Consider the following 21846-nt stretch of genomic DNA (forward strand, 5'->3'; position numbering starts at 1 on the left):
TCGGGGGTCAGAGGAGTGGCATCACAACTGAGGGACAACGGGACACCCGGGTTAGTCCTTAAACTATGAGGTCTGACAGGTAAGCTCAGCTCACTGAGCTCCTCCTCCTCTTCCTCATCGCTCTCAGCCCCTGAGATGGGACTGTCAGAGTTCAAGCCAGTGGGGGATAAAAAGTTGGGGGCAGAACATTTGGCACTTGATCCAGGAGTGGGGGAGTTGTCCTGGAAGAGGGGACTGACGGGAGAGTTATCCTGACAGATCTCCATAGAAACATCGGATCTCTTCCCATTTGTTTGTCCTGCCTCTAGATTTACATGAATATTAGTGTTGTCTCTGAAAGAATTGTCTGAATCTGGACAGTCACATGTTGCCCGTGGGTTGGTGCTCGTGATGTGTACACCACCATTGGCCTTTTTGAAATCAAAACATTCTATGTGGTTCAGACTAGGTTTGTGCCCCAGCAGCGCCGGGCTGGAAAATACTGCTGACGTGTTAAGACAAGTCAAATCCTCAGTGCTGTTCAGAACCCCATTGGAGAGGGTCAAATTTGACAGCCCCCCCGTCACCATGTCACTAGTGCAGTTTTTCTGAGGCAGGGACAAAGATGATCTGGTGACAATGCAATCTCCACCTGGATTTACTTCATCAAATGCCTCATCCTGGATTTCAACCAAGTTCAGATCCTGGACCACAGTTGTACTGGACGCTGCTGTAGTTCCTGTGAGATCTTGTCTCTCCATCCCTGGTTCCTCCTCCTCCTCCTCCTCATCCAGGCAAAAAGACTCAGAAAATCCATTCATGACTACGTGGTCTTCAAGCCCCTCAGGAATCATACACCTGTCAGAAAAATAGACAAGTTTAATTTAGATACACTGTTTTAGACATTTCTTTAAATAATGGAAATCTCCATTCAAATATGTCTCCCACTTCTGTCAGGTCATGGTCAATGCATTTTGCATATTTACACAGAGTTAGAAATAGAAAAACAAAATACTCTTCATGTGAATGGCATTTTTCTCTGTTAATGCCACTGCTACCGATGCAGTATAGCTGTAAACACAAAGGGAAATATGAGTCTTGTTTGATGCTATTGAAAGAGTCAAATGATTTACTGGATCAATATAAAGTCAACAACAAGGGATTGCGTGGAAAATTGGACAGATCAACCTGAAGCTCCTCATAAATCCCCTGGATACTCGAAATTGCTCTCCTACAGTCATAAAAAAAATCACTGGAAAATCTTCCTACTGCTTATTAAGTTTATTATATTGGCAAATCGTGTCTTTTGGCCCTGTAGTCTGGATCTATCGCGGTCATTTTTAAAGAGAAAGTGTTTAACGGAAATACAGGGGATGGTAGAATATGAGTGGACACACGTATGTGACGGAGAGAGCAGGCAAGTCGAAGAAATAAAGTATAAAAACCTACTGCAGAGATAAACAAAGATGGCCGGGCTGACTCTGCTCCTCCAGCATCATCTTCTTGCCGTTACCGTTCACCCACAAGTGTCCCTCACCGGCATCCTGACCGCCGCTGATCCCGGCTCTAATGCTGAGCTCCTTCAGGGAGCAGGGTGATGTCTCTCCCAATATCACTTCTCCAACTCCTTCATCACCTCCTGCACCTGTAACCAGCTCCTCCATGACCGTTAAGGTCCTCACCAAGCCTCGGCCGCAGCTGTAGCCGAGCGCCCGTGGTGGCTCCGCGGGGCTCTGTTGTTCTCGGAGGAAGGGGCTGCGACCATTTTAGCTTCCCGTCTTACCTAACGCTGCCCGGGTCAAATCTGCCCATTCTCAGGTCAATTGATAAACAACGGTTACGTTTTCTTGCGCCCGGTGTAACAAATGTACGTCGTCACGGGACAGTCGCTGGTGTAAATCCGCCTCAGCGCTGAGCTGCAGCAGCGGCGAAACTCCAACCATAGTCCAGCGCCATCTTGAAAATACCCCAACAATGACGTCACTCCCTCCCCCTATGGCTTTCGATTACCTCACTTAAACAACTGACACTGACATCTACTGGACAGTCTGTGGAACAGTCTCCGATTGCTTCCACTTGTACATAATCTCTGAACATGCAGATTTCTGCCCCTTTTCAGCGATTATATAGATTGTTTAGTTAATTTTTAATTAACTAAAAATTGCAATTTTTTAATGATATAAAATACAATCATATGTAAGGAAATGTTATCTTCATTTTTTGCCCATTTGTATTATGGTGAGCTAGAGAAAAGACAAAATACATCTCAGACACACCCTTTTCTCCTCAATATGTTTAATGGCATTAATAAAAATACATGTTTAAAATACAAAGATTTACAACAATGTTTTCCAGCCAAAGTGGATTTGAGGCAGAGTCGGGAAGGCACAAGAGGCAGGAAGTTGTCAACAAGTGACCGGAATGTCCTTCTGGATTGGCAGGTTTGAGGCTTTGGTCCAATTTCTCCATGACTCAGACAAAAAGTTCAGTCTTAAAACTCTGCTGTTTTCAGAGGATGTAGTTACCATGTGGCAAAGATGCATTAGTAGAGCTGACTTCGCTTTTAGCGCCCTCTGATGCAGGCAGTGTGTAACACAGTGGTTACTGTCTTAGATATAGCTGCCTGTGTGGACAACGTGTGATTGGCATTCGAGGTTTTACATTTATGTTGGCGATTGGTGATTGACTGCACATGATGGACCTGATATTTTTGTCTCAAAAGTCTTCTCAGCTGAAAGGGGCACTGACAAAGTGACCCTTCTTCCAGCACTTTCAGTACGATGTATGAAAACGCCATCTGGTGGCTAACAGAAGTCTCTGTTCCCTCCTGTTGTCTCTTTAAGAGTTTGTAAGGCATGTCCCATTTAGGACTGGCTGTCCTCTGTGTCCTTGACCCCTTTCTGTATGCTTTTGGGACGATTTATGATTCTTGAATGCTTGGACGATCCACTAGTTTCATTCTTTGGAGTTGGATATCTGTTTGTCGTCCTGGTACAAAAGAGGCTGAGTTTACAGAGACACAAATGAGATAGTTTAAATATAAGAAAATTATTAAATGCAGAAACAGAACAAACATTCACATTTGTTTACTTAGTAAATGTAGTATGTACCTAATGCAAAAGCCTTAGAAATTAAGTCATGTTCCCACATGCCCCATCATCAAGTTAAAATTTTGTAAATTTGATGATTTTGCTTTTAAAATACTCAGATATATAAACTGACCACATGAGGCAGCAGTTTGCCAGAAGCTCTCATGTTTCTAAGACAAGTCACAGTTGTTTATGTGGTGTAGGAGAGAAAGTCATTTACAAACTGCACCTTGCTCTCCAGCACACGGCTGCGTGTTGAGGTCAGGTCCTCCAGAGTTTCTGCAGTGGGTCCATTAAGGGTTTCCGGCAGCAGAAGGCCAAGGCAGCCTGCAGACAGACCACTCAGACAGAAGACCACGAAGGGCATGGAGGTGTGGAGTGCACGCTAAAAAGCAAATACACAGTCAACATCACTTCAAACAATTATAATTTAGATATATAGTTCAGCATAACAGCTGTTTTTACAAAAGATAAAGATAAAAAAACTCCTTAGAGAAAATTTGTAAATTAGGACACAGAAGCTGCTAGTCTACTCCTGCTTCATGGTGTATGTTTCTGTGAACAAATAACAAACCTGAACTGGCCAACTGAACAGAGCAGCCAATCATTATTGTATTAGTAACCTGTTTGACAAAGTTTGGTCTGAATCTGCATAAACATTTACTAAACAAACCATAGAGGGAACAAAGGGAGCGAGGATTCCTCCTACTCTGCATGACATTGAACAAACCCCCAGGCCGGCATTCCCGCAAACACAGAGATACAATTCACATTTAATTCAATCGAGAGAGAAAAAGATATGATAAGATGACGTTGAAAATTCATCCCGAGTTTCTCAAAGTGTAGCATCAATGTTTGTGTCACCTGATGACTGTTGGATATAGCTCTGACGTGTAGACGTAGGCGATGTTGAACGCTGCACTGACCATGAGTTTTCCCAACAGGGCCAACGATGTGACGCTCACTAGAGTTCCTGTAACAAAATTGATGATAAAATAATGCTGTGTTTTACTTTTTCCTGCCTCTTAGCCCCGCCCCCTTCCCCTCCACAACATTATTGGTGTGTAAGTATGTGGTACTCACCTGTGTTTTCAGGGACTAATATTGTACAGAGACAGGCAGAGCCAGCCAGGCATAAGAAGCTGGCCATGCTCTTCCTCCTGCCAGCCCTGAGAAGACGGCACAAATCTGGCTGATAAGGTTTGAGGAGGTACTCGTCTATATCAGCTATACAATAGTCTCGCCCTGTAATGTATTGTCTAACGATGTGTGGGTCTTACCAGTGTTTGTTAATGAAGTATATACACAGTGGATAGGCAGGCAGCTCCACCAGACCATACATGGCAACGTTAACATAACGGTTCCCAGATGTTTCACTGGCCCCAAGAGTCAGACCGTAGTACACCAGACTGCAGGCATACCTGCACTCCACGCAAACAAACAACTTAAAGGTCCATTCAACATCAGAAAATCCCTGAGCTTTAATGCCAGCTAACCTATTGCTACGACTGGACACTCACCACACATACATGAGCACCATGGTCCTGAGGCGCAGCACTGGATGCACCACGAGCTGCAGGACTCCAGCACCTTTCCTGTCTGATGGACCGGTCTTTGGTGCAGCCACTCGCTGTAGTGTCAGGTTCTTCGCTGTGTTTCCATTTCTCTGGGCGATGTAGCACATCACCTGCAATCAGTGGAGTGAAAACAGTTTACAGACCCCTGATTAGTCAAATATGTCTGTTCAGAACTGGACAACAGAGTTAGTTTTAATTTAAAAACCTGATAATTTTCTATACCGAAGTAGAATTTTTAAAATTTTTGATTGAAAATGTACCTCTTCAGCTCGCACTGTCTGACCCTGAGAGTAAAGCCATCTAGGAGATTCAGGCAAGAAGCTGCAGGAGAACGGAAGAACTATTAAAAATTCTCACTCCAAGAACTGACATTAATTACAAAACAAAATACGTTGATCTGTTTTTTGCTCCATGTTGTGGCACATACACTGAAAACAGAAAGAAGATGACTCCGGTTGTGTTGGCAGCAGATGCCAGGTTCCTCCACGGTTGGATGTAGTATCCCAGAGCTCCAAACAGAGCGATGCCAATGGCAAAGGACATACTGATCAATGTCCCTGAAGAAGACGATAAGAAAAGAAGACACATAAGAGGACAGAGGGGGATTTGGAAAAGACAGATATGATGATGATAAATGAAAGGAGATACAACAAAAATAGAAAAAAGAAAACAAAGTAGTCACAAAATGGACATTTTAAACCTGTTATAAACATTTGCAAATGATCAAATTGGTAAATGTGAGCTTGAGAAAAAGTAAAATAAGCACGAAAGTTAAGAGAGGGTGAAAATAGTCCAAGAAACCATTTCAAAAATTGTCAAAAAGTTTTTATAAAAAATATTATAAAATAAAACCTACCTAAGTGTAACTAAGCTATGAGTTGGCCACAAATTAATTAAATTTCTCATCCTGGCCAGCATTTGATTAAGGAGTTATGTAAATGTATTCTTAAATAAACTAGGCAGAGTGGTTTTACCTGTCATGGCCCAGTAGGATTTCCCCACATATTCCTGAGTCAGAACGAAGCCGACCAGACCGATGCCTCCGTTCATCAGTCCAACTAGGAGTCGAGACACAGCGAAGACCTCGTAACTGGGCGCGAATGCTGTCACGTAACCAAAGATCACCTCAAAAAACAGACCTGTTCGGAGGGAGACTGCATCACTAATCTATTCCTTCCACACAGACTTTTCATGTTGACTTTTTCTTTGCATACCTGTGAGGTAGATGGGTCTCCTGCCAATTTTGTCAGAAAGCGGACCGAAGACAACGTTCCCAACCAGAAGGCCAGCGAAGAACAGGGATCCAGCCAGGCCCACTTTGTAGGATTCATGTTTAACCAAAAACCACTAAAGAGCAGCAGAGACCACACAGAAGGGGAAAAACAATTACACAACCTCTAAGTCCCCAAATTGTAACAAAAAGAGACCAGTAGTTGTCCCCAAATTGTAACAAAAAGAGACCAAAAAATAACTAAAATATACTCAACTATAGAAAATATTATACAAAATTAAAAATATATACGTGACCTTGATATAAATAATTGGAATGGTAGCATGGTATTCACCTCTGTTACTATGGAGTCCATTTTCTCCGTGAAGATGATGTGCTCCTCCTCTACACGGTAGGACGGTGTTGCTCCCACCAACACAATCAGCATGGACTGAAAGGCCATGTACACCTGAAACACACACGTGTGGTGTTATGATTTGGACTGAACCACTCAAGCACCTGGAGCTTGGTCTTTTTTCAAAGGCCATATTGTGAAACCGAGATGTGGGGAAGGAGGTTTCGTCAACAAATTCTGTTAACAGAACCAATATTAATACAACAAATTAATAATGAAAAAGACGGTGGGAAAACTAATTCTGACTGGGAAATATATTTTTGATTTATTTTTCAATGAAACCTGTGCTATCAGCGTGGATTTGGTTAAATTGTGAAAATTCATATCAACACGTAATAAAACAGACACTTGTTAAACACTGCTATAATATGACCAATTTGCCTGCGGTGTTTTAATGACATGTTCATTATTAATTACAACAGCTTGTCAATACTTCTAAGACTCTTTGTTTGTTTAAGTCTTTTCTAACGTCTTTTTTTATGAGTCTGACCGTTGTTATCATTTAAAGGAGACCCAAACAGCTGTGTTATTTGTGCCTTGTGACTAAATGTTTTGATTCAGAATGTACTGTACATCAACTAAGCAACGATATTTAAACTTTAAAAAAACAGATGTATGGTGTACGGACGACACAGAAACACAATCATACTAAGTCTAAAAGACTATATTCTAAGTCATGGTCATTTTTAAAATGTGCAAGACTTTAAGCCACGTAGCTGTGTTGGACACGATTTACTTTCGTTAGTTTGTTAGTAACGTGAATACATTTTAGTTACAGACCTGCGTCAGGGCGAGCAGCGCCACCGCCCGTTTCTGGTACGAACCGAACTCCCCGACCACCCGGAACGCACCTTCTATATCCATTATTTGTGGCGTTTTTCGAGATTCTGCATTATACTCATTCGTCGACGTAGCATCGTGTGACGTAGGTTTATTTGCCTGCTTTCAGATTTGCCGTCTGTATTTGCAGTCGAGAGTGACATCTCCAATCGTTTCCGGCTTCGCTATCGGACCCGGCACGATAAATAGATTGCATTACTTGGTAAATACAAAGAAATGAATTTAGGGTTGAGCCATTCAGCACCTCAAATATGAAGACATATTCCAAAAGGTTTTTTTTATTGTGTTTTGTATTTTGGTTGACAAAATAAACACACAATATAGATCTAACATTCGTGTTTTATTTCCATACATGCTGTTTTGTTTTTTAAATGACTTTAAAAATATAAAACAACGTTTTTCAACAAAGTATATGTTTTAATTGATTAAATCATAAACCAAAAGAAAATTAATTTAATAATTTCGTTGTATTTCCGTTAGTAGTAGTCTGTCCAGTAGAGGGCAGCGGGCACTTTTCCTAAGTCAATGAAGCTGCCGTAAAGAGTGTCGCAATAAAAACAGGAAACGCGGGATGTCTCCTACTCCCTATACGGGGAATTACAGTATATGTATTGCAGTATAAAGTTTACTTTTGGACACTACTTTGCGTATCTGTCTAACTTTTTTACCTCCTTTTTTGCTCTCTCTGTCCATCGAAACGTCTTTTGTCTTTTTCTCATTTCTGATGATGTCACTTGTAGAGCGGCTCGTGACGTTCGCTGTGGAGGAGTTTGCTGTGGCTGCGAGGCAAGAGGTCTGTAACAGACTGAGGGCTTCATCACTTAGCGAGGTATGGTGTCTGATTATGGCGTTTATATTGTTATATGTTTATACACAGCCTTTTCACCTGTTCAAACTTCTTGTGTGCAGGAGCAGGTGTTGGCTTTAATTCAAAAGGTGTTTGAGGTTTTAATGCTGCAGCTTAAAAGTGTGCTCGAGGACCACCCGGACCTTAACCAAAATCAAGATCTAAAAAAGGACCCGAACCTAAAGCAACGTCTGGAAGAGGACTTAAATCAAAGTCAAGATCTGAGTGAGAACCTGATTCAGACAGACAAGAATGTGAGCCAAGACCTGACACAAAACCAGGAAGAATGTAAGACTTGAGAGTTTGATCTTAAAAGTTTTCATGTCTGTGAATCCATACAAAGTTTCTTTAACATTTAACTGTCGAATATTGGTGTCTCAAATAATCAAGAATGTAGCAAATCCTAGAAATATGATTTTCTTCATTTAATTAAATATTATACTTTACATTAGAATCAAGAATCTTGATTTTTTTATCAAGAGTGCCACTAGTAATTGTGTATTTCTTTTATTCATTACATGGTGATCTAAGCATGTCTGTCTGTCTGTCTTCTCCTGTTGGTGACTTTCACTTAGATGTTAAAGGCCAGTCAAGTTCAACTTCAAATGACCGATTTGAGCAGACTTGTGCAACAGCCAGCGAGCGGCGCTTCAGCTGCAGCATCTGCAGCATCACTTTCTCCAAACAGACCAATCTGGTCACTCACATCAGGGTCCACAACCGAGAGCGTCCCTTCGTGTGTCTTACTTGTGGACGGGGCTTTTCAGCACGAAACAGTCTCCGAGTCCATCAGCTAACAGTTCACAACGGCCAACGTCCCTTCGTGTGCACCCATTGCGGGAAGCAGTTTGGAACCCGCAGCCACTTGCGGACTCACCAGGCATCAGTTGTTCTTCCTGTGAAGTGTTCATCCTGTGGGGAGAGCATGGAAACGAAGTGCAGCCTCAGACAACATAAGCTCAGTTGCCAGAAGACAGACAAAAAGTTCACATGCACAGTGTGTGGGAAGGAGTTCTCTAAGAAAAATTACCTGTCTGCACACCAAAAGATTCATCTCAAAGAAAAACAATTCAAATGTCCAGCCTGCGACAAAGGATTCACCACACGGCGCAGTGTTCACGTGCACCAACTGAGTGTGCACCGAGGATTAAAGCCATTCACCTGTGGTGTCTGCAAGAAGGCTTTCAGCCAGCGGAGTGGCCTTCGAGTACACCAGATGACACACACAGGTGAGCGACCGTATGCCTGCAAACTGTGTGGCTACAGGTTTTCCAGTCGCAGCAGTTTGAACGTGCACCAGCGAGTCCACACCGGAGAGAAGGCCTTCACCTGCGACACATGTGGGAGGAGCTTCAGTCTGTCTGCTAACCTGCGCCGCCATCAACTTCTCCACTCAGGGAACCGTGCTTTCACGTGCGAGGTTTGTGGTCGCAGCTTCACCCAGGCGGGACACCTAAAAGTTCACCGTGCCGTACACAACTCAGAGTGGGCGTTCATCTGTAATGCCTGTGGGAAGGGCTTCAGGCAGCGCGGGGCACTGCTGCTACATGAGAAACGTCACACTGCAGTCAAACTGCACAACTGCAGAGAGTGTGGTAAAAACTTTTCTTCTTCTGTGTCACTAAAACGCCACCTGCTGGTTCACAGTGGACTGAAGGCTTACTCATGTAGCGAGTGCAAAAAGAGTTTCACGAGTTCCCAGGCCCTGAAGAGGCATCAGCAACTGCATGGCAACCGTAAACCATTTTCATGCGACATCTGTGGAGGCACCTACAGCTCTCTGAGCTACCTGAAAACACACCGCCGCAGCCACCTAGAGGCGAGGCCTTTTAGCTGCGCACTGTGCAAAAAAACCTTCTCCACCCAGGCCAGTGCCGACCTCCACCAACGGACTCACAGTGGTGAGAAACCGTTCGTCTGTGAGTTCTGTGGAAAGAACTTTAGTGTCTCACAAAACCTGGTCAGACACAAACGTGTCCACAGTGGAGAGAAGCCGTTTGAGTGTGACATCTGCAGGAAGAGGTTCAGTCAGAACAACAACTTGAAGACACACATGTATGTGCACACAGGACAGAAACCTTTCAGCTGCACATCCTGTCACCGGAACTTTGCTGCAAGGAGAAGCCTCCGTGGGCACAGGTGTGTACCCTGTCACTGAAGCAGAAGCACCAGTACTGATGGAACTAAGGCTCCAAACAGACTCAAAGTGGATTTCCTAGAATTCCTCCAATTTCACGAAGACCAATGGTTGGTTTTTTCTTTTCTTTTTCACTTAATTTACTGGTTGGATGTGCTTCCGTCTTGTTAAGCATATCCAAACCTAGTGATAGTAAAGGAAAAACAAACTGGCAAACAGAGTACCCAGTGTGGACCGGTATGACAGGGCCATCCTGTGAGGTTGTTTTTTATGTTTGGATTGTGCACTCCCTGCAGGCTCAGAGCCTGGTTGATTCCCCACTGATTGGATTGATAATTAATAGAATGATGTTTTCAGTTTATAAGTAGTTTTTTTTTTTTATCAGAAAAAAAACACAAGTGATCTTGAGACATTTCAATTTTGTCTAATTAAAAAAAACTGGTTATTTCATAATGGTTTGGGGCTTAAATAAACCATTGTTTGTTTTGCAGGTGTGGTAGTAAGTTGGTATTCATGTTTAACTACACGATTATTATTTTCAATTTGCAAATGCAAAGTAATATATATTTAATTATATTCAATATTATAAAGCGGATCGAACGTATGAGGTGTTTGTTGCTTTTATTATGAACCGGAAGACCGACTCTTTTTTATTGATTCGAATCTTTGACTCTCAAACAGTAAAATGAACGGGTCGTGAACGAATCCTGAACTAATCATTTCATTCGTTTTACAGCAGGTGGCGCTTTAGCCCTATTGTGGGCGTTGTAAAGAAGGCTGCGGTTCTCCGACACTAAATAAGGCAACATGGTTTGCTTCCGCTGACAAAGTCTACAAACTACACAAAATGCCGTAAGTAATTAAAACCATGTGAAAAGCTAAGAAATAAAAACACACCACAATGTGAAGATGAATGAGAGCAAAAAAGACCCGAACTCTCTGTCACGTGACAAATGAAACGAATCTGCGAGAACGAGGCGAAAGATTAGTTCACAGAGATTGAATCGTTCATAATGATTAGTTCACAGCGAAAGATTAGTTCACAGAGAATGATTCGTTCACAGCAAAAGATTAGTTCACAGCGAAAGATTCGTTTGCAATGATAGATTAGTTCTCAGTGAAATATGAGTTAGCAGAGAGTGATCTGTTCGCAGTGAGTGATTAGTTCGCAGAGTGTGATTAGTTCGCAGTGAGTGATTCGTGAGTTCAATATGAATAAATATTTAATATGACTCGGTAGTCACGAGCCACGAATCTTTCATATGACTCGGGAGTCACGACTCATATAAAAGATTCGTTCATTTTGAACGAATGACTCGCGAACCACACATCACTACTGGATATGTTACATTTGGTAGACAATGTAAAGGGGGATGCTGTCGTGTGTTTTTGTGTTGAAGATTGAAACTGTCAACGGAAGACGGGTTCGAATCCCAGAGCGCGTTTTGAACCGAACTAAATCATTTCCATTCCGGTATGAACGAGGCTGCAGGTCTGCGGCTACGGCGGCACCACAGACCGAGGATCATCACCGACGATGAGCTCCCGGACAACCGTTATAAGGGATCCAGGTAAAAACCGGAACCAAAATCGCGTTCGGGTCGTTGATCGTCTATAAGGAATTGACACAAACCTCCTCCATCACCACATAAAACCCCAGACAGAGGGAGGTGTAATGTATCCTCCAGTAAAAGAATGTTGAAGCTATGCTATTTTATTTGAATATTTAAACGCGCAATTGTGAGTACGACTGTTGTGAACACCATTGTTTGCATCGTAAGTGGAGGTTCACAGCTGGTATTTAGAATTAATAAAAAAAACAATTATATCAGGATATAGACAACAGAGATGACTTGGACTAAATAGAAAAAAAAGCAAAAATAATGAAACATTGGCAAAGAGCTAGTGAGTAAAACGGACGAGGGAGTGGTTTGTTTTTGTTTTCAACGGACAATGGACGGACGAGGGAGTGGTTTGTTTTTGTTCCCGTTTGGTGAACTGTACCGCCACAGGGCAGTGGTTATAACATTGTATGTATATTATATGTAAAATGTAATATTGACCCAAATACTAATGCCAACCATTTGTGTTTATTTGTGTTTTGTTGTGTACGACAGCACCTACAGTGGGAAGGTTTTCCGCGTTACGTTTCTCTCCCTGGGCGGCTTCGTGTTCCTCTCTCTGCTTGTTATTGTCTTCATTTTCAAGTCACCGATTCAGCCTGAGGTCTTCCGGTGAGACACAAATGGTCTTTGAACACAAGCATTGCACACTGTAGTGCGATCAAATTGATTTTGATTCAGGGAAGCTGCTGAGACGCTGCTGGGTCACGTGGTCAGTGTGTGTCCAATGTTTACGTTTTTATGTTTTGGAAATAGATTTAGATTCTGCAAACTAAAATCATGTCACACTGAATATTTGGAAACAATGAAAAGATGCAAGAAAGAATACACAAGTTTGAAATATTTAGAGTTCATAGTGTTTGTTTATAATTATAGTGCTACTGGTATTGTTGTGTACTGCAGTCTGAAGGAGCCGCCCCTGATGACCGGCTGTTGGGAACCAAACCTAAAATTGCGGAAGGCTACAAGAATCTTTGAGAACCAGATCCAGGGACCTGAGTCCATTGCCAACATCGGAGGTGGGTTTGTTTTTCAGCAGTGTTCTGTGAAGAAGACTGACTGCTGACGGCTGTTCTGTCTCTCTGCAGATGTTCTGTTTACTGGAACAGCTGATGGGAAAATTGTGAAGCTGAATGGTCGAAGGCTTCATACAGTGACACAACTTGGAAAACATCCGTGTGGTGAGAGGAAGTGGTTACTTTGAATCGGGGATTATTTTCATGTGATCAAGGTAGTTATTGTTAAAACTATTGTATTGCTGTTACTAACGAACCACTCAACTGACACCTCTGAACATTTGTGCAAATAAACTGCTCAACTACCAATTAATTACAGCACAAAATGCAACTAATCATCATTAACCACTGCTTTATTAATACTGTATTAATTAATTAATAAGCATTAAAAGACATGTTTTACCATTTAATGACATTCTTTACTGTTTGATTGAAAGCTGACTGATGTTGGTTCTGATTTTAAAGGATCTAAAGATGATGAGCCAAACTGTGGAAGACCTTTAGGGATCAGGGTCAGCCCTAATGGGACCCTAATGGTAGCAGATGCCTACCTGGGCCTGTTCGAGGTCAACCCCACGACAGGTGAACCGATGTGTTTTTTGTTGTTTTCTTCTTTTGTCAGAATGACGGCCTCTAATTTCCCTCTGGGCATCTGTGCAGGTGAGACCACCAGGTTGGTGGAGGGTGGTCAGGTGGTCAATGGCAGGAAACTGTCCTTTATTAACGACCTATCTGTGACGCAGGACGGGAAGAAGGTGTATTTTACAGACTCCAGCAGCAGGTGGCAGCGTAAGGATTATGTGAACCTCATTATGGAAGCTACAGCTGATGGACGGTAGGCGGCGGTGAAACAATAATGTTTTCATATCTTGCTGCTCATATAAAAATGTGTCCATTGTCGGTGTCAGGGTTTTGGAGTATGACACCGAGACCAAAGAAGTCACTGTTATCATGGAGAACCTTCGTTTCCCAAATGGAATTCAGCTGCTTCCTGATGAAGAGTCAGTACTGGTGGCTGAGACCACTATGGCCCGGATTCGCAGGTCGGTCTCTTCCTGTGACGGATGTGAGTTAATGATGGCTAACCCTGACAGGTAACCGCGTAGTGACCGGGTTTGTTTACCTGTTTGTCCGACCAATCAGAGTCCACGTGTCTGGCCTGAATAAAGGTGGGATGGAAACCTTCATGGACAACTTGCCTGGTTTTCCTGACAACATACGCCCGAGTTCCACTGGAGGTTACTGGGTAGCCATGTCCAGAGTGCGTCCCAATCCCGGGTTCTCCACATTAGACTTTCTGTCACAGAGGCCGTGGATCAAGAAACTTATCTTCAAGGTAAAGACAGAGAACTGTTTCTAATTGTGATTATAGGAACAAGAACAGGTACCAGCTGCATGTGGGGATAAACACCATTAACACAGCATTGGTTGTAGAATCTTTTCTGATCTCCCGCTTCCTTCCTGTCATCCCTTACTTTTCAACCTTCCTTTTTTACTCCCTTCCTGCCCTGTCTTCCTCGCACAGCTATTCAGTCCTGAAGTCCTAAGCAAGTTTGTCACCAGCTACAGTTTGGTGGCAGAAATCCACGAAGGCAGTGTCTGCACCCGAAGCTTTCATGATCCTAATGGCGTGGTGGCGGCCCACGTGAGTGAAGTCCACGAATATGACGGGACTCTTTACATCGGCTCCTATCGATCGCCATACATCGCAAAACTTGACCTGAACAACGTGTAAAAAAAAAAAAAAAAAAAAAAAAAAGCGGCTAACGACTGTGTCTCTGAACAAGTGTGCTTTGTTTGTTTTTGCAACAGTCAAAACAGACTGAAAATTATAACAAGGCTGAAGCATTTAGTGTCATCCAAATACTAAATTGTTACGCACAGGTTTTCTTGTTTGTTTGTTTGTTTGTTTGTTTGTTTTTCATTTTACATCATGACAATGGGCTTTCTGCTTTACTTTAGTTAGCTTTCAGCTATAACGATAATACTGTGAATGAAAGTTTGTGCTTTATGATGTTTTAAATCATGTGGTCCTGCCTGCTTTTGACATAATAATAATAAAAACATGCACCATGAATAAGCTAAGTAAAATAAAAAAACTTTCTAAAGTGAAAAGGAATGTCTATTTTAATGACTAAGAGAAACTGAAGGGATGATCATTTGTATTTAATTTATTTTATGCGTTATTATTTATAAGATATTTTCTCTTTACAAATCAAGGTCAGGAAACATTAGTTCTTGTTGGTTTATATCGAGTAAATTACACTGGAAAAATTAACAATTAACTAATTAACAACCTAAAGTCATGTTATTTACCCATGTTTGACATCACCTACTGTTATCTAACAACATTGTAAAGAAACGTTTAAGCTAATGCTAGCTTAAATTCAAGCTAGTCAGCACACAAGGAGAATTTCTCAAAAACCTCAGAAGTTCCGTTTTCGAATTTATTGGCAGCTTTTTCTCACGTGAACAGCAGGAGGCAGTCTAATTATGCAAACTGACAGAAGGGAAATATGGCTTCATGTAAATGTCCAGTATGTATCAGACATTAAAACGAACAGAGAAACATCTGGACAGGGACACATGAGGAGGAAGAGATAGAAAAAGACACTTATGGTTTACACGTCAAACCCACAACCTTTGTCTGTTTTCTCCAAGGAATTATCCAAATGTCTGAGTGACACTGAAATATCTGAAACATACAAAAAATAACACGTCAGTGAAAAAACAAGAGACCCGTCAATAAAGTCATTTTTAAGGTAGAGGGTATGGTGCATTTGTTTAAAATGTTGGGATATGGCTGTGGAGTTGTGGCTCTGACCTGCTTCAGTGGAGGTTCAGGCTGAAAGTTACAGTGAGAAAAGTCGGTGTTGTTGATCTGTTTACGACACACAGTTCTGCAAATGTCCAGATCTACAATATAGTGGACTCCCTTGACAATCTGAAACACAGAGTTATCAGTTCTAGACACGCATTCATCTGTCATCTGTCAACCGCATGTGATTGCGCCGTGGGCCGGTCTTACCTGTTTCTTAGCCGTGCGGATGGCTAACGGTTTAAAGAGGAAGGCGTCGTTTGATTGGTTATTGAAAGAGTAGGCCACAGCCAGGACAGCCTGCTGGAGACCACGGTCATCTCTGTTAACGTTGACCACAGAACCAGGCATGTAGCGGCCACCATGACTGCCTACTGCCCTTCCTGCCTCAAAACAAGGAGGTGACGTATGACCGTCGGTGAAAGAGAGCTCGATGACATCACAGTGACATCCAACAGTAACTGAACTGCGTTCTCTTCCTTATTAGGCCAACATCCAGCTATTTGTTTTTCTGACTACACAGTAACTGTGTCAACAACAGTTCACACAAACAGAAAAACAGTTCTTACCCAGGAGGAAGACAACCAAGAGCAGCATCGTTTTGTCCGTTTAAATCCACTTCTTTTTCTTCTGTGTGTCTTCAAACGTTTTGTCTTTCCCATCAGTCAAACGACTGATTTGATCTGTTCTGTCACAGTTGAGCCAGTCACCTCAGCCTTTTGAACGTGAGATGTCACTTCCTGTGTAGAAAGGCTTCCAGGTCCCAGGCAGGAAATCATCTTGAGCCACTGCAGCAACCGCAGGTACCTGTTAACCATCATGTTTGTTAGCTGAACAAACATTTGAGCAACAGCACCACAGGACCTGTCATGTGGTTCTACAACAACCAATCAGTTTATAGAAAAGGCAGGAAGTCAGAATAGTTTGACTTTTGAAAAATTTGCTAAAGGCCAAATAGCTAAAACTGTTCCTGCCAGTAGGAGGCATCAATCGTTAGATCAGGCTCACACTCTTTAATCACACAAATGAAATAAACAGCCTGTTTTTCTGATTAATAACACATTCATTTTTAAAACAGTACACGCAAAAACAACCAATATTCATAACACAAATCATATAGTTTTCAGAAATACACACAATAAAAACCCCACAGGGAATCAACAACCAATATTCATAACACAAATCAAATAGTTTTCAGAAATACACACAATAAAACAGGCTCAAAACAGTAAATAAACTCATCAAATATTCACAAAACAATACAAGAAAAAATATTTTAAAATTAGAATTAACGTTCTTTTTATAATGAACTTATGTCATTAGAATAAAATGGACTATTTTTTTAATCCTGATTTCTTCCTGTGTGCTGCAGATTTCTCTCATTACTTCACTTCACATACACCTCTGTAACAGGAATATGAGACTCTGAGGATTTGCAGTGTGTCATTAGTCTTGTGTTCTTTAAGATGAGAGAGTTTCGTCACAACTTTGTGATGTCATTTCCGTGACCTCATCCCTATGGTCACAGGTGTTTATTGTTGTGACTTGGTGGACGTCCTGTGGTGTGGACATGCGTCTCTTTGTTCTACAGCAGTCTTTAAAAAAAACTGAAGATTTCTCTTAGTTTGGCTTGTGGAGAGAACAGACGTGGATGATCATCATCACAGTCTTATCCGGGTGTCAGCAACATCGTCAGAGATGTTGATGACGTCATCACAATCCTGTCTTTGTGTTGACAAAAATGTGGCAGCCCTTCAGTCCATGGAATTTGTATAAGCTGCCGAAAGTGACCAAGTGTCTCTAACTATTCTTGAGACGAGATACTGACCAGAAGCATGTTCTCGTCCCTGTCCTGATGTTTGACCATGTTCCAAACCCTATGACCTTTGACCCTTTCTGAGCCTTACTTTGATATTAGTAATCAACTACTTTCCAAACCTGTTCTGACCCTTAACCTCGTCATCAGTGATGAACCCCAACTCTAGCAGGCTAATAAAGTGAGTGTGATGTAAATATTACACTGATAAAATTCTGCTTCTTCACAACACTACATTTTTGGCAAAATAACCTAAAAACTACAGGAAATAAAACGTCACAGTCCGACAAATCAGAATCAGGCGGTGGTCAGCAGGTCACGCCTACTTCCTTTCATGAACTCGGTTCGCCTGAGTTGTGAAAATGGAATCTATTTTATACATTCTGCTCTTGTTGACTGAATTAGATAAATGAAATGCTGTGAGTCTGTGCAATAGACCAGTCCTGCTGCTGCTGATGCTGCTGCTGCTCACAGCAGACTGAAACAATCTTAAATCTCGGGAATACTGGTCTAACTTTAAGCTAATTCTAGTGCTGCTAACATCCTCAGACATAACTAGATGATTTCTGAGCGCCTTTACTGTCGAAAGGAGAATGAAAGGGTTCTCTGAGATTGAACTCAAACTCTCATCTTTGTCCTTCATTAAAACGCCAAGACCACCGAGTTCTGTTTGTAGTTCTGTTCCACAGTTTCTTCAAACACATCCTGGGCTCTGATTGGTTTCAAGCATTTGTGGGGGGGGGTGTCAACCGTCCCTCTAAAAACCTCATCTCTTAAATCCTTTGCCAACAGGGTGTAGAACAAAGGGGTAGATGGGTAGTTTTCCTCTTCACCAGTGTTGGTTCTTGGAGAGGTAGGCGATGAGTGCAACGGCCACGCCCACATAGATACCTGTCCCAATGGTGATTGACAGCACAGCCAGGAACAGAGCTCGCCTAGAGCTGGAGCTGGCCAGGTGGAAGTCTCCCTTAGAGACCGCCTTATTGGTCTGCATGAAAGGGGGCGGGGTCAGAGACAAACAGATCAAATGATTAATAGTTGAATAAAGCTCAATGCTTCGTTACCACAGCGCTTCACATGAAATGTTAGCACAGCAGAGTGCTAATGGTAAAAGTAATTGTGGTGCATAGTTTTGACCAATTGGAATTCCTCTTTCTGTCAACTGACGATCAAGTTGAACTTCTGATTGGTCCAAAAACAGACAACCAACTCCCACACTTCCTGTTGAAAGTAAAGTCCTCGCAGGTCTGAGGCCGAGTCTTATGTAACAAGTGTGTGTGGTTGTTGTGCAGTGGTAGCCTATCGACTGTGGTTTCCATAGCAACTGCACACCTACAGCTCCCCAAAAAAACCACAGGTCTGACACACACACACTTCTTTTCATATCAAGAGACAACGTGAATCTTCGTTTCAGGACTAATTATAGCCGACACCAGCCAATACCACAGGAAGGTACGTTCCTCTACGACAGTTGGAGAAGTTCACCTGAAAGTGTTTGTTGTCATGTTGATTATTACATCATGTGAAACCTGTGGTAATAAACACAGACAGTTATCAATCCTTTAGTCTTTGTTCACAGCTGTTGGTCCTTTAATATTTCTGAAGAATGTAGTAAAAAGTAAAAAAATAAGGATTCAGGGCCGGTCACGATCCACTGGTAATAATGAGATGAACAATGATGCTGTTTTGAGGGTGAGAGAGAGAGAGAGAGAGAGAGAGAGAGAGAGAGAGAGACCTTACCTCGTGTGACAGGTAGAATGCAGCGATGCCAAGTGGCCAGAAGCAGCAAAGCATGGAGAAGACACTGATGCCCAGGTGATCTCTGGGAGGTGTCAACAGGAAGGTGTCATCACTGTCTGACTGAGAGGAGTAATCACTCTGAACACACACACACACACACACACACACACACACACAGTGTCATTTTACATAGGCATTATATAATGAATATACGCAGTGAAAAGGTGATGTAGATTGATTCTGTTTTACTGTGTTAAATTCTAAATGTCTAAATTATTTATTATTGTTTATCATCTTTGTCAGTATGTAAGTCTGCAGGAGTCTGGGTGAGTCGACATCTGAGTTCATTCTTTGAGTCTAAGTCACATTTTCCCTGGTCAATGCTTGTTATCGGCTTTGTTAATTATGAATGAATGTTAATTATGGTGACATTTGTCCTCTGCATTAAATCCATCAGCCCATTCAAAGCTACGCTCCTCTGAACGAGCCTGGTCCTCTGACCACCAGGCCGAGGGCTGGCCCTCAGTCCAGGTGAGGCCTCCTGAGTCTACGTGTTTGTCAAGTGTTGGAGTCCAGATGAGTCTGCAGCTAAACTGAGAGAGTGTTCTAGGCTGTTCCTGCGTCTTCACTAGATGTACCTATAATCTATCATTCTTCACCTCTATTTCATGGAACTCATCTTCATCATCAATGTCATACGACACTGTGTGAATCCTTGCATCCTCTTCATAACAGTCCAGACTCCTCCCATCAGCGAAGTACAGCAGCTCCTTGGTGGTGGAGCAGGACAGGGCGGGGTCAGGGCAGAGCCCCTCAATGAACGTGGTCTCGCAGCATTCTCCTCCCCCCGTGTCACCCCAGGCTCGCAGGACGGTCTCTGGGGACAGAAGGAGGCCGGGAGTGGGTCTAAGGTAGGAGTCTGCCACTGCTGCTGTCTGGTGCTGGAGGAGAGCACTGGGGTTCAGGAGCTGAGGAGGTGCAGGGACGACAGTGTTTGCCACCACATGACCCTGATACTGAGGAGCGGAGTAGATGGTCTGCCAATCCTCATGAGGCTCTGCCTCCATGCCACGGGTGTTTATCAGTCCATTATGTCTGCAGACCCTGGCCCAACCTCCTCCCCTCAGCGAGGTGTCGGCCTCCTTTTCTCTCCCTTCCATCCCCTCTCCTTCAGAGGTGTCTGTCGAAGATCAGAGAGTGAATGCAAATGGAAAAAAAATGTTTTGTGGATGTTAAGATTCACACCTTAACAGGAAGAAACAACACTGACCGACCATGATGTCACCAATGACATCATCATTTAGAACTCTATACTTTTTATTAGAGTCCACCAGTATCACAGTGACAGATGCTAGTGTAACCTTGGTTCTTTGAAAACAGGAAGTGGTCAGGTTCTGGATTCTGCTGTTGTCATGGTGACCACAGAGTTTCCCTTTAAATACAATGTGTCAACTATTAATAACAGAATGATGCTTACTGAAACGTAAATAACACTTAAACACTTGAAAAATGATCAAATTGTTGCACAGGAAAAAGTCAATTTTCGTGTGACTTTGATGTGAATATAAAAACATTCGTCTCCTCAAAGTGTTTCAACCTGCAGTGGCCAAATCCTCCTGGATGGAGAGGATGGCGCCAATATATTTTTCACCTAATGCGCAACCAATGTGGAAGAGAGATATCTAAAAATGTATGTGAAAACATATTCACACGGTTATATGACTTTGTTCAATTTGAATTTGAATTTGATGCTGTTGTAGGTGTATTCTGTCCCATGCCTTGATGTTGGGTTGAAAAGACACCCATCCATCCATCCATCCATCCATCCATCCAAATGTGGAAAAGCTTCTTTTTTTTGCATGTTCTGGTTTGAGCCTGTTTGGTGTGTTGTCGTTAGAACTTGGGCTCTAATTCATTACAAAAGACAAAGTGTCAGAAATAAGAAGCTGTGACCACTGTACATGTTAACAATCCAGGAAATGAATAGAATTGTTATTTTGTATTGTAATTGTTACGTGTTTATATATGAGTTGCATAATAGTAATTTGTTTTATTTTCCTTTATGTGGGATGTAAAAACTCTGCAGTGACAGAAATGAAAACAGACCCCGTTCACACACACACACACACACACGCTCACACACTCAAACACACAAACGTACACACACGCACATAAACATACATGTGGTCACATCACCTGAATACCGACAGAATCACTGGCTCTGACGTCATCATCTCCCGTCATCACGAGAGGACAAACATGGTCAAGGTGAGACACGAGAGCGTGTCCGTGGGTCCAGCGGGGCCTCCTCTGCCCCACGACCGGGCACAACGCACCCTTAGCCGGGCAAGTGGATGACTGCGTCCGAGTGTTGATGTGGGTGGGCAGGACACAGAGAGCGGGAAGAGCAGCGAGCCAGACGGCAACAGCAGGTGGCCATAGAGTGGAGTGTGTGGATGTATCTCCTGGTTCTCCTGCAGAAAGGGAGAGAGAGAGGGAGAGGGAGAGAGAGGGAGAGAGAGAGAGAGCATCACATAGTGTGGAGGAGGCATGTGTGCTGAATACAGACGAGGTGTGTGTGAGTGAGATACAAGAGGTTCCATCCCCATGGTCCTATCTCCCCTCTGAGTCTTAATTATTCCGTTATTTTAATTTAAAAACTACCTTGTGGGCGCCCCCCGACCAACCCCACCTCCTACCCCCCCACCCACACCTCGCCGTTAGAATCAGGCTGTTCTGG

The 21846-nt window shown here is 42.7% G+C and overlaps 6 protein-coding genes across 12 annotated transcripts in view; 2 read left to right on the top strand and 4 right to left on the bottom strand.

Moving 5' to 3' along the window:
* LOC103387195 (TBC1 domain family member 12-like) overlaps window positions 1-2114 on the bottom strand; it is a 10458-nt gene extending 8344 nt beyond the window's left edge. Inside the window, 2 exon segments of the mRNA XM_025061042.1 lie at window positions 1-837; window positions 1429-2114. The exon segment at window positions 1-837 is cut by the window's left edge and continues 156 nt beyond it. Coding sequence (XP_024916810.1) covers window positions 1-837; window positions 1429-1643 — 1052 coding nt within the window. The 5' untranslated portion in view covers window positions 1644-2114.
* Window positions 2115-2257: 143 nt separating this feature from the next.
* Window positions 2258-7272, bottom strand: slc22a15 (solute carrier family 22 member 15). The gene is made up of 13 exons (XM_008321707.3): window positions 7051-7272; window positions 6211-6324; window positions 5860-5992; window positions 5620-5784; window positions 5073-5202; window positions 4906-4966; window positions 4589-4755; window positions 4349-4489; window positions 4152-4237; window positions 3933-4041; window positions 3742-3814; window positions 3298-3453; window positions 2258-2982 (listed from the first exon to the last, which is right to left on the bottom strand). Exons 1-13 carry the CDS (start codon window positions 7132-7134, stop codon window positions 2935-2937), a joined length of 1467 nt encoding a protein of 488 aa, XP_008319929.1. The 5' UTR covers window positions 7135-7272; the 3' UTR covers window positions 2258-2934.
* Window positions 7273-7437: 165 nt separating this feature from the next.
* LOC103387178 (oocyte zinc finger protein XlCOF6-like) lies at window positions 7438-10889 on the top strand. 4 transcript variants are annotated; one of them, XM_008321709.3, is made up of 4 exons: window positions 7438-7939; window positions 8020-8245; window positions 8542-10204; window positions 10831-10889. In XM_008321709.3, exons 1-3 carry the CDS (start codon window positions 7835-7837, stop codon window positions 10113-10115), a joined length of 1905 nt encoding a protein of 634 aa, XP_008319931.1. In that variant the 5' UTR covers window positions 7438-7834; the 3' UTR covers window positions 10116-10204; window positions 10831-10889. The 4 variants fall into 4 exon arrangements, with proteins under 4 accessions (XP_008319931.1, XP_024916789.1, XP_024916788.1 ...); XM_025061020.1 differs by having other exon boundaries at window positions 7439-7939; window positions 8518-10204; XM_025061022.1 differs by having other exon boundaries at window positions 7441-7939; window positions 8533-10204.
* On the top strand, window positions 10887-14491 carry apmap (adipocyte plasma membrane associated protein). Of its 3 annotated transcripts, none has more exons than XM_025061033.1 (9): window positions 10887-10946; window positions 11495-11665; window positions 12212-12328; window positions 12620-12735; window positions 12805-12897; window positions 13198-13567; window positions 13641-13775; window positions 13876-14068; window positions 14258-14491. In XM_025061033.1, exons 2-9 carry the CDS (start codon window positions 11571-11573, stop codon window positions 14465-14467), a joined length of 1329 nt encoding a protein of 442 aa, XP_024916801.1. In that variant the 5' UTR covers window positions 10887-10946; window positions 11495-11570; the 3' UTR covers window positions 14468-14491. The 3 variants fall into 3 exon arrangements, with proteins under 3 accessions (XP_024916801.1, XP_024916800.1, XP_008319932.1); XM_008321710.3 differs by lacking the exon at window positions 10887-10946 and having other exon boundaries at window positions 11380-11665; window positions 13198-13314; window positions 13393-13567; XM_025061032.1 differs by lacking the exon at window positions 10887-10946 and having other exon boundaries at window positions 11373-11665.
* A 670-nt stretch (window positions 14492-15161) lies between these two features.
* On the bottom strand, window positions 15162-16359 carry cst7 (cystatin f). The gene is made up of 4 exons (XM_008321712.3): window positions 16120-16359; window positions 15761-15933; window positions 15557-15676; window positions 15162-15427 (listed from the first exon to the last, which is right to left on the bottom strand). The coding sequence occupies exons 1-4, from the start codon at window positions 16145-16147 to the stop codon at window positions 15347-15349; spliced, it is 402 nt and encodes a 133-aa protein (XP_008319934.1). The 5' UTR covers window positions 16148-16359; the 3' UTR covers window positions 15162-15346.
* A 333-nt stretch (window positions 16360-16692) lies between these two features.
* Window positions 16693-21785, bottom strand: syndig1 (synapse differentiation inducing 1). 2 transcript variants are annotated; one of them, XM_008321713.3, is made up of 4 exons: window positions 21303-21785; window positions 19766-20286; window positions 19107-19244; window positions 16693-18354 (listed from the first exon to the last, which is right to left on the bottom strand). In XM_008321713.3, exons 2-4 carry the CDS (start codon window positions 20264-20266, stop codon window positions 18196-18198), a joined length of 798 nt encoding a protein of 265 aa, XP_008319935.1. In that variant the 5' UTR covers window positions 20267-20286; window positions 21303-21785; the 3' UTR covers window positions 16693-18195. The 2 variants fall into 2 exon arrangements, with proteins under 2 accessions (XP_008319935.1, XP_024916894.1); XM_025061126.1 differs by lacking the exon at window positions 21303-21785 and having other exon boundaries at window positions 19766-21272.
* Window positions 21786-21846: the final 61 nt, after the last annotated feature.

The sequence above is a fragment of the Cynoglossus semilaevis genome, chromosome 12, assembly GCF_000523025.1.
Source record: "Cynoglossus semilaevis isolate Cse_v1.0 chromosome 12, Cse_v1.0, whole genome shotgun sequence".
Taxonomy (NCBI): domain Eukaryota; kingdom Metazoa; phylum Chordata; class Actinopteri; order Pleuronectiformes; family Cynoglossidae; genus Cynoglossus; species Cynoglossus semilaevis.